The sequence below is a fragment of the Heliangelus exortis genome, chromosome 1 (assembly GCF_036169615.1).
Source record: "Heliangelus exortis chromosome 1, bHelExo1.hap1, whole genome shotgun sequence".
Taxonomy (NCBI): Eukaryota; Metazoa; Chordata; class Aves; order Apodiformes; family Trochilidae; genus Heliangelus; species Heliangelus exortis.
Window position 1 is genome coordinate 86,494,623 of NC_092422.1, and position 16,821 is coordinate 86,511,443.

Here is a 16,821-nt window from a genome sequence, read left to right on the forward strand (position 1 = left end):
TATTTCCGATTTAGCTTTTAGAATATTATTATATTTCAGTTTCTGCTAAACTGTCTACTTTAAAAATAGATTTCCTCTTAAATGGAAAGCTTTGTAGAAACAGACCATCAGCAACACTCTGACAATCAACAACTGCTCTCAGAAGTGCACAAGTTATCTTGCTTCACAGTTATAGTTAGAAGCTTCAGTTTCTGCAAATATAATATTTCAAGAAATACAGGCAGCTTTCCACAAACCTAGGGAGGCTGAGGTCAGGAGAAACACAACGTGTTTGCCTTACAGATGCCAGTCCACTGTCTTCCCCAATTCCAAAGTGTAAAGTATTTTCATGGTATTTTTTGGTAGCTACAAAATGTGGCACAGACCCTGTAACATTAGATTTTTAGAAAGTTTTTCCTTCAAACCATGGCAGATTAAAAAATCCACAACCAATAAACTGCAAGGATCTTGAGGGAGAGACTGCAGAGACCTTCGGATAATCTACTCTAGATAAATAGGGGGAAAGTTTGGCAAAGTTAAGTATTGCCAGCACTAACAAGGAGCTAAGTCCTTCAAGACAAATTCTTACCCCAATCACATCAACATGGAAATTGTCCCCAGGAGGTTTGATATTTGCACTAGGAGATGGGAGTTTGCCTCCCCACACAGACACTGATCTCTGATTTGCAAAGCTCAGGGCAATCTCTCACTTTTCTCAGAGCAGGAATTTGGTTGGACCCATCAGTGTTCCTCCTTCCACTGATGCAACTTGCAGCTCTCAGGATGACTGTCACCTGCTTCAAATCCCAGCTTCACTCAAATGCTGGCAGCCCTGGAGCAGCCCAGGACAGATCAAAATGTTCAGAAACATGGAAAGGAGTAGCTGTGACAAACTGGGTCGTAGCAGGAATTCAGCATTACTCTTACAGGGATGGGCTTCTTTCCACAGGCATAAACCAAATCATCGTCTGCCGTAAACCAGAAACTTCACAGCAAGTGATGTAAGTGAACAGGCATCCAGGAGATGCTGTGAGCTCTACCACTGCCTCTGGTTTTCAAAGGAAATTAGGAATGGATTTTACACTTTCTCTACATTAGGTTCCAGCACCTGAATGAAACACACTTGGCCTAGGTGTGTCCAGTCTCACCTTCGGACTTACTTCATACATACTTCTCCCCCATGACAAAATACGTTAATATCACCTGTCTTCAACCTGAAACACTCTGCATAGTGTTTCATTAAAAACCTCCAGTGCTACATTTCTTTAATCAAAACCAGACTTTGGGGTAGTCCCAGAGAAAAACTATCTTTAGAAATTACCAGATGTTCAGTGACCCTGCTTGCTTGTTACTCCAACTGTTAGCAAAGACTTGGTCCCAGTTCTGTTTTATTGGCTCCATCAATGACAGAGGGACTCGAGACCACTCAGTGATGGCCTAGGGAAGGACTCCTCTTCCCTGCTTTATCCTGAAGCAGCAAAGCTGCATTATAATCATTTAACACCACTAAGCCACTTCAGACCTATCGAGGGTGCCAACCAGTGCCAAAATGCAGGAAGACAAAACTCCAGGTCCGTGAGAGGATTTCCATAGGCCTGGTTGAACTGGAATGCTCCAAGTTCCAGCTGAGATGTCAGAACTGAACCATCTGCAGAAAATACAGGCAAGCAAATACATAGACACAGCAGATGGAGACAAGTGGTATCACATGGAAGAAAGCAGACACACTCACTTTTTCTGTGAATACTAGGACTGTGACTTCAGACATAGGTAGCAGTCATATTCATTGGTCAGCATTTCAGTGCAGAGCCCTTCAAGATAAGTTAAAGCAGAAGAAAGGAACATTGCCCATGCTCTTTGTGCCAGAGACAGGTATTTTGTTCAGCAATGCCAAGTCAATTTCAAGAGCACACTCAGCCCACAACGAGCAACAGAGAACTGTGATGTCTACTGAGCCAAGACCTCTGATACCAGCTATCTGCTCCATCTGCAGCATCAGCTTTTTGTGCCTTCCTAACCAGGAGATGCCACAACGCCAGCAGCCTCCAGGCTCTCCCACCAGGTTCTTAAGAGGTAGGTTAACACGATGCTACCTGGGAACTGCAAATCCCACTTTGAGAGCAACATCCCTGCTTCTTTCTGACAATGAGAAGCACTGCAAGGGCCAGGAGCACAGCATCTGTCCACGGCAGTCTGAGAACCATTCATCCTTGGTGTCAGTGCTGAACCCCATGGCAGTCAGCTTGCAAGTCCATACTGGAGAACGTGGTATTTAGTCTAAACAATCAAGCAATAAATGAATATTTTGAAAGGTAGAGAGATAAAACGCTCCTATAGCTCTAAGTTTATTAAACCTAACGTGGTTGAAAAGCAAAAGACGAAAATCACGATATATTTTTGTTTATTATTGCTCTTAAAGGGCTTGGTAGTCAAATATACAAGCTATGTTCTATTAAACCAGAAGAAAATAAGATATAAAATCTATGCTCACTTTTCCAACCCAAGCCACCTGCTAATCTTCATTAGTGACATTAACTTCAGCTATTTCCAGTCATTTTAATTTATACATACTCTGTGTACATGTGCACGCATGTGTGTATAAAAACCCCTATTTGAGGAGATAAAATTCAAAATGAAGAGATTTATGCTGATTTTGTACTGTTTTGTGCATTGCTATATATTTCACTTTTCCCAAGGGTTACTGATATGTTTGTTTATAAGAGCAAAATTTATGTAACCGATGATGTATTTATTGTATTTTCAAAAAGAAAGCATGACCAGGTTTTTTACCAAGTTGTGGTAAAAAAAATATGAAATGTTGATTATTCTCCCCTTGATGTACATGCACTAATCCCATGATTCCTAACAGGGAGTTACATGCACTAAGAGGAGAAAAGGATCCAGTAAAGAGAAAGGCTACTAATTCCTTTCTCCTTTAAGCCTCTCCCCTCTTCTCTGCATTAAGAAGGGATTTATTTTGTGACATTCTTGTCATGCCATTAATACACTGCTCAAAATATAAGTATAAAACATAGTCAAGGGTCAGCCTGCTTTGCAAGCCTCACTCTACTAAGCCAGCACAATTCATATATACTGAATATCGTCTTCAGGAAGCAAGAATACAGGATTTGTAATATCCTTCTAAGAAGCAAGAATTTTATCCATTGCTGAATTACTTAAGAAAAAAAAAAAAAGAAAAAAAAAAAGAAAAAAAAAAAGAAAGAAAAAAAAAAGAAACAAAAAAAAAACGAAAGGAGAGCCTGCTGCTTCTAGTCAGAGTTATCTTTATCAGCATATGGATGTCTAACCATACTTAAAGACAGAGAACAAAAACATCCAGCAAAGAAAACCAAAGTCATGGCAAGGCTCTGTTCTCCTCAGTTCCCAAAGGATATTTCCAAATTCCACTAAAAATAACAACAGTTTTGTATCCCCTGTCTTAGGGAAGATTTCTTGAGGGGACAAAGATGACATAGTAACTCTGGGGCTATGGGGTACAATGATTCAGTGAGGATGACTCTAACAGGGGAGAGACAATATAGCTCATCCTTCCAATTCTCTTGTTGAAAAGACCACAAATAAAAATGAAGTGCATGTCAGAACAGTGACTGACAACCCCAAGTAAACTGTTTTTCTACATCACAAAATTGTTCTTCTGGTGTTTGAAAATAGAAAAACCTGTGGGAGAAGAGGTTACATTCCAACAGTTAGAGTAAATATGAGAAGAAGGTAAATTATTACTCTCTTATCTTGGTTCCTAGAGCAAAGATGTAAATAATGACCAGTGCTTTGATACGATCTGCTCCTTACAAAAGTGAGATAAATATCCTAGTGGCAGCTGGGTTAAAAATACAGATCCCAAAGGTCAGCTTCTGCCCTCAGCTGTAGACCTGCAACCCATTTTGCCAACTTATGAGCGTAGCCAAATGCAGATTATGGCATTCAGACTAGAGCATACAGGTAAGTTCCCATCTGCCCACAAATAATTTTCCAGCAGCAATCTATAAAAACCTCAGAATGTGCGTTTGTAAAAAGAAAGGAGGGGCAGAAAAAAAAAAAAAAAAAAAAAAAAAAGAGAGAGACAGGTACAGCCATGATTCTCATCTCTAATTTTCAATGAAAAGAAAAAAACAGACCAAAACAAAACTTCAAAGGTCAACAAGCAAAACTAAACATATTTAAAATCCCTGAAGAGACCTCATTCTCTTTCTAATGCTTAACAGCACAGCTCACCTTGCAATATTTCACATTAACATCTAAAGCATGATCAAGTAGAAAGTGCAGCACTCACTAACATTACAGCACACAGGGTCAGATCCTGGCTCCATGTGAATCCATGTCAAAACTCTCATCAAAAGTTCAAGAGATGTCAGTATTCAAAACAGGATTGCTACAGACCTCTCCTTTTCAAATTCTTGTAAAAGAAGACATTTTGAAAACTACTGTGCTGGTTTCTGCTACTGCCTCCCAGTTCACTGAGAGAGCTTGGCTGAACTGGACTTTGGTGATGAGGGATGTGAATAGAAATAAAAAGAGAAAACGTCAGGACAACTGAATAAATTTCCTTCTTTGCACAACTCCAAATCCCATAGTCATCATTAATTCAGAAAACAAAACAATACCAAACAGATTCAAGATTATCATACCTGTATGATGTAAAACAGGGCCAACAACACTCGAGACTGAAGTAATACTTTGACATTAAACAGTCTTGAGCAGTTAGCAGGAGATACAATTAGAATTTTATACTGTTTAAGTACTAATGCATCTGCTCTATGGTATGAGCTGTTCACTAATGCACTGCTTCTGAATTCCACTATCTGTTCTCCAGCATTACAGAATTTTTAAGACGTTGCCTGAAAATAAAGAGTATCAGTGTAACATACAAATAGGATTTCACCTGTAGCCATAACACAGCCTTTTTCAAAATCACTCTGACCCAATGAGCATCTTTCAATTAATTTGAGAAGGGTTGTTTTTTCCTGGCTTATTAACAAAAAAAAAAAAAAAAGCTGGAAATAAACAAACATCATGTTGGCTTTAGCAAGAGGAAACATTCAATGGCTCCTGTTGTAAAAGTGAGTGTAGTGCTCTTGACAGAAACCAGTGTATTCAGTCATCTGAGGATGCATGTGGCCATGGCCAATGCCCTCTTTTCTCCCCCCACCCCCAAGTGCCCCAACAAAGAAAGAAAAATTAGTTTCTTCTTCCACCCCACCCCAGATTTTCTCCCATAGTTTGACTACAGGACTCCTTAACCAGGCAGAAAGTTGATGCGCTCTCTTCAGTTGATGCCTCCAAATTCTTCATTCTTGGCTCAAGTTTTATTCATTAATATTAGTCATCAGTTATTAAGAAAAAGATAGTTTCTAGAGTGTTTGTTGCTGTTTTTTAACTGAAGTTATTGGGACACCACAGTCTGGTTATATGTACTGAAGTGCAGCTGTCAGTTATTCCTTTTTCTTGAATTCTTGGTTGCCATAGCTGGAGCCTTTTTCTATTTCAGTTACTCCTATCAGTCTACGAACTCCAAAGGAAGCTTTAAAATACAACAGAGAAATGGGAGAGGCATATTAAAACCAATTCAAGGATTTAGGAAGTTACATGTAAACACAAAATTGAACCAATATGAGTTGACCCATTCCTTAAGACAGTAATGACTACAGACCAACAGTGTGCTGTATGAGGCTGCACGTGAATCACAGGTCAGATGTCACTGAAAGAGGAGGATAGTCCAGATTTCAAACCATAATTAATGCTTCTGTGTTGATTAACAGGACAGGTAGTATGCACACTGAAGCTCCCAGCTCCCATTTGACTTTAGTTGTGGTTTTTTTGTTGTGGCTGGATGTTTTTGTATTTGTTTGTTTCTTTGTTTTTGCATTGTTGGTGTTTGTTGTTTTTTTTTAATTCACAGACAAGGTGTGCAATATAAGTATTTTTTCTCCTTCAGCCACCATAATAACAGGCTACAAGACTCACTTGCTATTGACTGCTACAGATACTGCCTAAGATATGAAGAGAAACCTGCCTGAATTAAAGGTTTTTAAATAATAATAACCCTATATGATAAAGACTACAGAATTGAGCTCCAAGTACTCTTCTGCAAGCCCCATGCATATTAATTAATACAAACTTATTGAAGGTAATGGATCTTTTTACATGGCTCACTGGGCTTAGCATCTTCTCTGCTTTCATTACCTGCTCCAACAAGTCCCAGGAATGCAAGGATGAGGAGAGGTGATCCACTTGCAAAAACTCCAAAGCCAAATGTGAAAAGAGGAGAGAGGAGAACTGTGGCCCAAAAAAGAAAGTTTAGGAGAGTCCATGGTCTCCTAGGAGGTTTAAACTGCTGGCCAGGAAATATGCCTTCTTGATTATACATCTCTTGCAAAGCATCCTGGGAGAAAGAGCAGATAGAAGAAAACATGTTCATAATGTTCATAATCCAAACCCTGTCAACTCCAGGACAACAGCAAGGACAATATCAATGATAAATACCCATCAAGAGTATGCAGCATCCATTTTCACCTGCTGTCATTTATTTGGGCAGTTCTGTTGACCACCAAGACTGCCATATTAGCCCTCTGAAGGCAAACTGAAACCCTTTCAGCCTCTCTACTATCAGATACCTTCATCTCTCTTAATAGCCAGGCCAGAGGCCAACTCAGGCACTACCGGCTTCTTTGCTGGATGCTTTTTCTTTGTGTTTTTACTTCCAGAAAGGTCAGCATGACTCGGCAAAGCACAGCAGAAAAATGCTGTAAATACAACCAGAGGAGCAAGGCAAAGCACAAGCTAACCAGCAGAGACAGCACTGTGCTAGCCATAACCCCAAGGCTTGAACAGAAACAAGTTGTATCCTGAGCTGAGCCTGCAGAGGGACACAGACATAAAACACAGCACTCAAAGGAGCAGCATGGTGACAGTCTACCCTCAGTCTGTAAGAACATTCTGTAAAGTTTCCAAGCCATTACCAAGGGAAGCTCAAGTATGGCTATTTCTTATTTTTCCCCATTTAAGCTGTTTTTCTTTTCCATTCCCTTATGAAGGTGAGAGAAGTGCAAGGCATTCTTTGACAATAACACAACCTTTTGAGGACTTACCCTCTGTGCTGGAAGAGAACTTAAAGCATTCCCATTACAACATATTTCTGCCACAGTAAGATCAATATATATAAAATCCACTTGCTTAAGTAATACCTCCCCAGCAACACCTCACATCAAAGTTCAATGAAGGTACAGCCAACACCAGCAAGGAACACCAAGCTCTTCATATGCAAGCAAAAAAAAATATTCTGCCCAAGGAATGGCACCAAGTGGAGTCAGTGTTCTCTGCTGCATCTACTTAGCTCTCCATTCACTGCTGAACAAAGCAGGAACCAAGCAGAGAAAGACCACCCCTGCAATATATAATTTAATGTCTGCTCCTTCATTCTTGCATCTAAGAACCTTTTCACATGGGAATTATATGGTGGCATGTTCCTTGAAACAGGAAGTGGGATTCAAAGATCCCAAATTCATATATATATATATATGTGTGTGTGTGTGTGTGTGTGTGTATGTATGTATTTTTAAACTCTCTAATCCCATATTACACTAGCTGACCCACAGGCTAGTTTGATACACCTGCTAATGGGACGTGATGAAGATGGTGACAGCCACTGAAAATTACTTCTATCCCTTTAACTGAATTAGAGCTTAACTATTCAAATACTATTCAAATGTTAAAATGAAAAAAAAAATGAAAATGAAACTCAGAACAATCTGCTGTCTGCCTACAGACATGGAAATGTTGCAGCATAGGTCATCAGAGCAGAAGGAAACCCAAGATAGTTAAAGCATCTCTGCTCCTCTGTTTTTCCACAAAGATAATTAAGACCAAAAATCTAGATACACATTTCAAGTACACTAACTAGAGCTGACCAACATTAATTACAGTCTTTCCTCCTCCTCCCCATAGAATTGTTAAATCTATGGTTAAGAAATTAACCATCCAAGGCAAAAAAAGAGAAAAGACATGAGGAAAAGCTTTAAGCAGCTTGGAGACATGCTGGTCCTGTGCTACATCAGTCTCTGGCAGCAGATCCTGGGGACTGCCTGTACCATGTCACACACCACTGCAGAGGTATTAGCAGGAGGCAGAAGGAAAAGTGACAGTGAAGAAACATGAAAGCAAAAGACAGTTGAGGCCAAGAGCTGGGACTGGCTGTCTCCAGTGAAACAGTTATCACTCTTCCTGAGTGCCTAAAAACACCCACAGGGAAAATGGAGCTTTTAGAAACGTATGACAGAGACCCAAGAGCTGAAGAATATAAAAAGACAGTGAGTTGCTATTAGTCTTCTGCAGCTCAGGCACATCTCTGAATCCCACTGTGCTTCCTTACAATTTGAGCCCTACACACTAGCCAGCCCTCTGCAGCCAAGGGGCTTTTCTGTACTGATCCTTCCAGCAGTGTGAGGGATGGATGCCAAATTATACATATTTTCATCTCTTCTCTCCATCCATTGGAAGACTTTGCATTACTCAGTGACTTAATACACTACCCCTGTGAAAGTCCCAAAAGAGAGAAAAGAAAAGAAAACAAAGCAAAGCTCTTTACCTTTTCCTGGTAAAGCTTATGAAGCCAGTTTGCAGCTTCCTTTTCATCTCGAGGGATATCTTCCAGAGGAAATCTCCTAGTTTAGTAGAGATTAAAATAAATAAATACAATTAAGAGAAAATCCAGGTCTTTGCCTTTAAACCTCTACTAGGGAAGATCTTCCCATTCAGTGAAGGGCATAAGTTACATCAGTGGCAGAGGTCTTAAATGCAGAGAAGAACTAGGACTTAAGTAAGTCCAACTGTCCATCTAAAACTGAGATTCCTAAGACAAAAGAATTGTATATGTTCCTATCAGGCCTTTGTCACTCAAACACTGTTCTTCTTCCACCAGAACTGCCACCAATTGATTCAAGTGAGCTCAGACAGAGGCACCCAGAGCTGGGAAAAGACAAGCAAGTGGTAAGCCCCAAGATAATTATTTGCTACATGCTGTTAATTAAACCAGGATGGTTTAAAATTTACTTCATACAAGCTCTAAGGAAAGACTGTAATTCTCTCTCCTTGCCTCTCCAGCCCTACAGACTGAGTCATGTAGTTCTGGGTGAATACAAGAATTATAACTAACAAAGGTACCAACCTGACCTCACCAAGAACAGTCACCTAAGAGCCTCTTCCTAGCAGTGAAGAGCTAACCAGCTTCCTGCATTCTTTTATTCTCCAAGACAGGCCACCAACACACTCAATAAATGTATTTTCTCCTTTCTTAGTGGCACACAGCTCAGTCCTGGGTCAGTTCAGAAAGAAGTTGCTGGGTCTGTAGAGAGTTTACACTCAGCTAGAATATGTTTTGGCAACACTTGGACTCTTGGGCTCTAAGAACAGAAGGGTGACCTCTGGGAAGGCTCTAGACACAGTGATCCCACACATAAATGGTTTGCTGCAGTTCAGCCTGGGGATGTATTTCTGCAGTACAAAGTAAAGCTTCTGAAGCAGCAGAGGCAAGATATTCCAATACATTTCTAAAATAATTCCTGCATCCCATAAACGAACCGAACACCAGATTTTACAGATTTACTTTCATTAGCTCTAATAGGAGGAGCTGCTCAATTAGTATAAGTGATGCTCAACAAAAGCTCAGTAAAAAGTCATTCCCTGAAAGCTCTCTGGTAAAGTTGTCGCTGTATTACTATCACCACTAGAGGGTGCTCAAAGCAACAACATTTGGTGATTTAGCTGTTTATTTTCTCTGGAAAAAACCGGAATCCTTTGCAGAGAGCTAAGCTTCTTACCTCTGCACAGGTACCGGCATACGCATATACCAAGAACAAGAGCTTACGTGCTTCCTTTTCTCTGAGTTAAGCTAAGTCTGCTGGCACATTAAGGACACATTCAATTTTCAGCAAAAAAACATGTAAAAACAATTTCCTTATTTTCATAGTTTCCTCTTAAACAGAGAAAAAGCCTCAAGTATAGAAAAGCGTCTTTAAAATGTTGATTCAGTCTGCAAACATATTTTAAATCCAAATTACCTGAACACAGTCATTAGTTTCTTTAATAGGGTACAATTATTAATTTTATGTTGCAATATGAATTTTATGAGTTCAAGCCTCTTCTAAAGACTATTAAAAACTACACTTCTTTCATCCAACTACATCACCAATAAATAAAACCAATTTGCACCACCATTAGCAAGCCATAAGATATTTAACTGCATGCATCTGCTTTTCTTTGTATAGTTACAGAAACGTACATCCACACATGTACCCCAGATCTAGCTAGATACACTACAGGCATCTGCCATCAGTAGAGAATTACAGATGGCAACCACCTGACTGGCTGTTTTGCTAGCTGGCAAAAGTTGTCTGCTCTCCTCAGAAGTCACTGATGATGTCCTGTCATCACAAAGATGCCTGGCAAGTGTAACCAGTCAAAAATGAAACCCCTTGCAAATGACTGACCCCATCTCCTTCCTCATCACCTTTGCAGGCCTTCTGTCCAACTGAAGTCTAAAATGTCGTGGAAGTTGCAGTATCTGAGGACAGAACTGGAATGCATATCCTTCCCTTCCCCATCAGAGCTGCAGCACACTGCCTCCCCTGCTATAGTATTTCTTCCACAAAACTGCTGCTCCTATACCTTGGCACTGTGGACAATCAGTGTGACTCCCTACAAAGCCTTTCACTTGTGGAGGCTCTGGCAAGACACACCTGCCCTGTAGAAAGATAACACACAGAGCCAGTGCCACACACCTGCAATCAGAGGAAAGGTCACAGTCAGAGAAGAAAGGTGTGTGTGGTGGGGGGGGGGGGCAGTAGCAAGGCTTGTTTATTTTTCTTTTCCTTTTAAAAACCAAACGTCAACCTCATCACCACAATGTGACAACGTTTCCCGAAGTGTGGGTGAAGTCCTCAGAGAAACAGAAATGAAATGTTCAAAAGAACTGTGGAAAAAAGTTCTAGGTTGCTTGTCAGGTGCAAAAACAAAAGAAAGGGAAAGTGTGATAATTTTTATGATCACATGAAAGCCTTTAAAGCAGAAGGCAATGAGGAAAAAACAAGAAAGAGAAAGCATGTGAATGTGTGCATACACACGTGTATGTGCTGCATGGAGTTAGGTGTTAACAGTTACTCTTTCAGGCAAAAGAGTAATGAGGAGTGTTATTTACCACCTCATTCATACAATATCTGAATTTCAGCATTATTTAACTTCAAATCTACTAATCAAACCATGTGAGAGAAGGAGAGGAACTGGCACGAGTAAGGAGCATTACACCATTTATTGCAAGAGACTCGAGTTGGACAGGTTATACTATGCATATGCTTGCAGGGGACTAGGAAGGGGGCAGAAAGTTGGGTTTTCTGTTCCCAGAAGAGGAAGAAAAAATGTAAATGCAGGTTAGTGCCTTCACTGCACAAACCTTGGGGAAACCCCATAAGGACAAGGTGGTGATACCCAGGCTTAAAAAGTCTGCCCAGAGCTCTCTGACTTGCTGGGTGATATCATGGTATCTCATACATGACAGCAAACTAAAGTAAGGGAGAAATAGGGAGGTTTTTGCTAGCAGAGAAGCTTGAAGAGGAAGGAAAAGGGGACTGCAGTAACAGGACATTACCCTGTAAAATCTGAATACACTTCAACATGCCAAAACATGCATATTAGGGCTCACCTCGATCATTATATGCTCACCTTACACACATATCTGCTTCATATTTCTTTCCATAAAGAATTCCTAATAAAGATGGGTTCTTGTTTCCTCTGAAATTTAGTGTTACATCATACACTGCTGAAACTGTTACAACAAAGAAAATACAGATGTTTTATCAGCGGTTCTAGAAACAACACTGCTGGCATCCTTGCACTGAATAGCAACAGGCCCTTGTGTAAGCCTTGCACTAATAGTGTCAGGTAGCAGTGTCCCTTACTGCTTTGTGTTTACATGTTGTATTTACCTGTAACAGCCACCTGGCACTGCCATCTATGTAGCATGTGCTATCAAAACACAAGAGAACCTGATAACTAAGCAATGACAAGATACATGAAAAGTTTATTATTTTTTTAAGATTGATATTTGAGAATTATGGAGCATTATGTGGCACAAATAAATGGCTGACATGCTGAATGCTTATTAGTGCCAGCTGACCAGTTGTAATGGACTTAATGAACAAGAGAGTATCCTACATGGTGCTACACATCATATACTAAATGACACACTACAATTAACAAAATGAACAAGTAGCAGTTTCCCAGTACCTGTTCCCCTGAGACACTGGACAGCAGTGGTGAAACCTTTGGTTCTGGGCAACAGGTGGTATTTCAGTTTAGGCAGCCCCTTGGATTCAGCTACCTCCATACTGATACGATGCTTGGTCTCTGTAAAACGAGTTCCTTCACAGTACAGGAGAAACTAGCACAATGGGACAAAAGGGGAAAAAAATAAAAACAAGCCATCCTAAGGTCAAAAGAAACCAAGCAGAACACTGAAGATTTGTGTAAAATAAAAATACATCCATGCATGTGCACTTCACACTTCAATTGCCTCATTTGATCGGTATCTATTTAGGCATAAGCACCAGCTCACAATTAATTTAAAATTACAACTAATTTTAACAATGGTACCAAATTTAAGGCAACAAAAAGCCTGAAACAATTTCTTTAAAAAAGAAAAATCCCTGGAAACTGTGGCTGGCTGATGATGACGTGAACTACAGATCAGAAAAAGCAATCCAAACATCAGTACACAACCACTTTTGGAAAAAACTGCTTACCTACTAGCTACCTCATCTAAAATTTGTACCATACCACAATTACTTATCTGAACACAGACTCACTTGTCTGAAAGCTTTTTTTTTTTTCTCTTTCTTTTTTTTTAGTGTTTTTTTTTATTTTTATTTTTGTATTGGTTGCATTCATAAAAAATGTGCCTTTCCCTAAAGCCCTTACCTTATTCACCTTGTAAGGCACCAATCTGACTGTGGTATCCCAAGTAACTAATAAAGACTTTGATACTGACTTTAAGCAGCACAAAATGTTCATCTGTCCTTCTCCAGCCTCTATATTGCCTTTGCTCTGCTAGTTTAGAGAGAGATCAGAAATAAATGCAAAGCCAAGGAGCAAACAAAAAAAAGGCCTTCTGAGGGCCCTAAGGTCAATTTCTGTTTATCCCTGGCCTTTTTGAAAGGAGGGTATCATTCCCATTGTGCCAGCAATGGAAAACAGGACTGCATTTCAATGCACAAAGCCCTGCATCCCTGGCAAGAAACGGAGGGGGAAGGAGGGAGGAGGGCAGGTTGCTGCTGCTCTGTCACAGCAGCATGGTGCAAGGCTGTAATGTTGATGTTGAAAAGAAAGATACATCTGCTACCTGTCAGTATTGTGGTTGCTTGACTTTTTCTCTGTAGTGTGTTTTCTGAGCACCAGAAAAGGCAAGTTAAACAAATGCTAAAACCACAAAGCCATAGACAGGAGCTCTGGGCATGCCAGAGAGCAGTCAGAGAAAGGGAGGTGGTCCTGCTGACTTCATTGGGCCCTTGAGGGCATCTTCATTCTGAAAATCTGACCAACCACCCCCATCAAGTGGTGAGGACAGCATGAGGTAGAGTGTAACCCCAAAATCTCTAGCCAAGGCTACAAGACAAGCTCTTTCCTCTGTACCAGCTTCTCACTCTCTTCTACTCATCAGTGCAGTGATCCTTCTGGACCACGTATGTGAGGGAGGGTATGGCTCGTGCTGCAGTGCACAGATGAGAAAGACCTCATGAAGGAAGGTGGTGCAGATAGTCCTGATTGTGGCATTCAGAATGCACAAAAATCAGAAAGTCTATTTATTCAAGTCAATTTTCATCATGATTTAAATTACCAAGCAGGAAGTCTCGATTTAAATAATCAATGCTAGCTACATTGTGCATTTATATTTTCTAGTTGTTTTCCCTAGAGACTAGTCCTTCATTCTCAATTCCAGAATCATTAAAATGCATGGATCTGCAACTAAAGTACAGTCTTGAGATTATGTAATTGGTAGGGTTTTCTCCTTTTTTTCAGCATTAATCAGGTGGATATATATTAAGTTTAGTTCATACCCATATATTCAAGCAAGTAAGCAGTTTTAAAATACATACTCCAGACTCTTATTTTTTATATCTTTGTAATGAAAGAAAATCACAAATTATGTATTTACAATGTGCTAGTTAAGGCTTACTATTTCAATGTTAATTTTAACAACCTGTAATGGATAATAATGAAAAATCACTTAAAATGTACAAAAAGCCTCTTAAAATATTTTATGACCCAAATAACAGTACATGAGCTGCTATGAAAGCACACCTGTAAATTTATCAAAATGTTCAGATTCAAAGCTTTTCACTCATTTGAAATGTTTGCATATCAAAGAATAATGGGTTGATTATAACACTATGTTGCCATAAGCTTGCCATATGTTCTCATACAGACCTTTGGGGAAACTTTTTGTTTTATTTCACAAATCAATGAACATACTAACAAGAACTACCTATCAAAGTCCATGCTCTGTGAATCCCTCCCACCCATATGACTTGTCCAGAAAAGATATCTTTTTACATGTCTTTTTAGCTTACCAGTTTATATAGGTGTAGCAGACAAATATGGGCTGTTTTGGTTTTTTTTTTAAATAGGTAAAAATAAGTTCAGACCAAATTAACAAGTGTTACACAAGACTGATCTATAAGTTATTGTCGAGCTTTTAACCAGCTATTCAAGCTTCTGAACTACTTCCCAAAATACTTCCCTTACCAACAGGCAAACAGAGCAACCTTTGACCAGCATATCCCAAAAGACCTCCTGGAACAGCACACAGGTTTTCCTTGACAACACTTGAAGACAGCAGTGAGCAAACCTTCTCCTGATATATAAGGCTACAGCACCACATGGGTATCTCCATCACCATTTCACTTCTACCAGTCAATACTAGAGGAGGAACTTGACACTCACCCACATATATTCAGGATAATCAGCCAAACGTTTCAATCCTTCAATTACTGTATCTCTGTCTTCTTCCCATTTCCTTTTGCAGAAAACAATCTCAAGGAAGTACCACGTCCAGCCAATTAGGGGCACATATAGTAGTTCTTTCTTAGCAAGAACTTTGGAACTCTTGGAGAAAAAAATAATAATTAAAAATGTCATTTGCTGATTTGTACTATGAGATCAAACAAAGACGTTAAGGTTAAGATGACAGGAGTTCACGGAATCTATCTGGAAACTCAAATGCAAAGAAACTGTGTGCATATGGGTTTTAAACAGACCTACAGTCCTCCAGATGAAGGGAAATCTCATGGCCCTACGTACCCCAAGCACTCCAAAGCGCTCTGTCATGGTCCAGCCACACAAGAAGTCAATTTCAAAGTTGTGATTCAATATGATGATGACGTGTTCTTTTCCAAAGGTTTTCACTGTGGCCTCGTCCGAGAACAGGGTGCACTCTGTGCCTGACCACCATTCCAGCAGCATTACCAACTCTGACAAGCAGATGAAGATGGAGAGAGGAGTCAGGGGTGCCACTCACAGAAAGCATTTAAGCATTTCATCTCCAGCCTTGCTCAGTTCTTAATCTCTTCTGATTCCCAATAACACTGTCACCTTTTCAATCCAACCCAGCAGAGATGGAATGAGAGCTCAGACAGGTACAGACAAAACAGCATCACCACCCTTAAGCATTACTTAAGGCACTAGAGATATGCATTATGGACAATTTAATGTGATTTTAGCAGTAACAAGTTGGGCTATTATATTATGAAGGTGAAATTTCACAACCGCCGGAAAAATTAAAAAAAAAAAAAAAAAAAGAAACAAACAAAACTTTGTGCCTGAAAACCAACAGCTGAGAAGTTGATTGCTCCACTAAATGGGTACAGTTTCTCCCAGGTGGGATACAAATTATGCACAGACGCAGCCTAATGCTTTTACTCAACATGAAACAATCTTTATGGAGGTAAACAGACCACTTAAAGGGATATAGTGCCATAGAACTTCTGCAACAGATCTTAATATTAGAACATAGGACTCTATTTGTTCTGTATTATGGCCAGAGTCAGAAGCATCAGAGAATCATGATGCCCTAATTTATCAAAATACCTGGACAAAGCCAGGAATAGTAAATTGTGTCTTCCTTTTACTACAAAAGAAAGAATAAGCCCTTTCTTCTCTGTCTTCCCCAGCTTCTCAGTATCCCAGCATCTCTGTTACTCCACCCTGAACATTTCTTTCATTACCCATTCTTCCCATTTTCCACCTCCCCTTTTTTCATCTTAAAAAAACCCCTTCCATTTAAATTCAGTATGCACTGAATGTAGTTGCTATGGTTAGCCTACTTCTCTCATTTCAGTACAACCAGGCAGATGGAAGGCATTGCTTCTATCATGAGACAACTATAAAAAGTAAGAGAACAGTCCAATCTCCCAATAGGAAGATTTGCTTCCATGCAAACTAAAGTCATTGGTATTTTCTCATTTCAATGAGATACAGATGCAATCAAAAATTGTTTGCACAAATATGGCTGCTAAAAAGTCCAGCTCTTTCTACATTAATACAACAAACTTGCAGGGTCAAAAATGGAAGGCATTTCCCTTGGTTCTCTACTAACAGGTTCTGCCATGCAGTATTTCAGCTTTCCATCAAGAGGCCCTACTTTTGCAAAATGGAGCAGAACCTTCCTGCTCAAAGACTTCTGATCAGTGGGATCACAACAGGGTACTCCATCCTACTAAAGTAGACTGAGTCCAATTTTGGAACACAGAGAGAAGGCAAACACAGTATTTGGGTAAATTA

At 39.8% G+C, this 16,821-nt stretch overlaps 1 protein-coding gene across 13 annotated transcripts in view; it reads right to left on the minus strand.

The window, feature by feature from the left end:
- Positions 1-2,363: 2,363 nt before the first annotated feature.
- AGPAT3 (1-acylglycerol-3-phosphate O-acyltransferase 3) overlaps positions 2,364-16,821 on the minus strand; it is a 92,511-nt gene continuing 78,053 nt past the window's right edge. For all 13 annotated transcript variants that reach the window (XM_071751967.1, XM_071751948.1, XM_071751912.1 and 10 more), the window contains 7 exons: positions 15,343-15,512; positions 14,986-15,147; positions 12,274-12,427; positions 11,710-11,812; positions 8,582-8,657; positions 6,181-6,379; positions 2,364-5,518 (listed from right to left, as the gene is read on the minus strand). In XM_071751967.1, the coding sequence (XP_071608068.1) occupies positions 5,430-5,518; positions 6,181-6,379; positions 8,582-8,657; positions 11,710-11,812; positions 12,274-12,427; positions 14,986-15,147; positions 15,343-15,512 (953 nt within the window). In that variant the 3' untranslated portion in view covers positions 2,364-5,429. The remainder of the gene's footprint in view (positions 5,519-6,180; positions 6,380-8,581; positions 8,658-11,709; positions 11,813-12,273; positions 12,428-14,985; positions 15,148-15,342; positions 15,513-16,821) is intronic.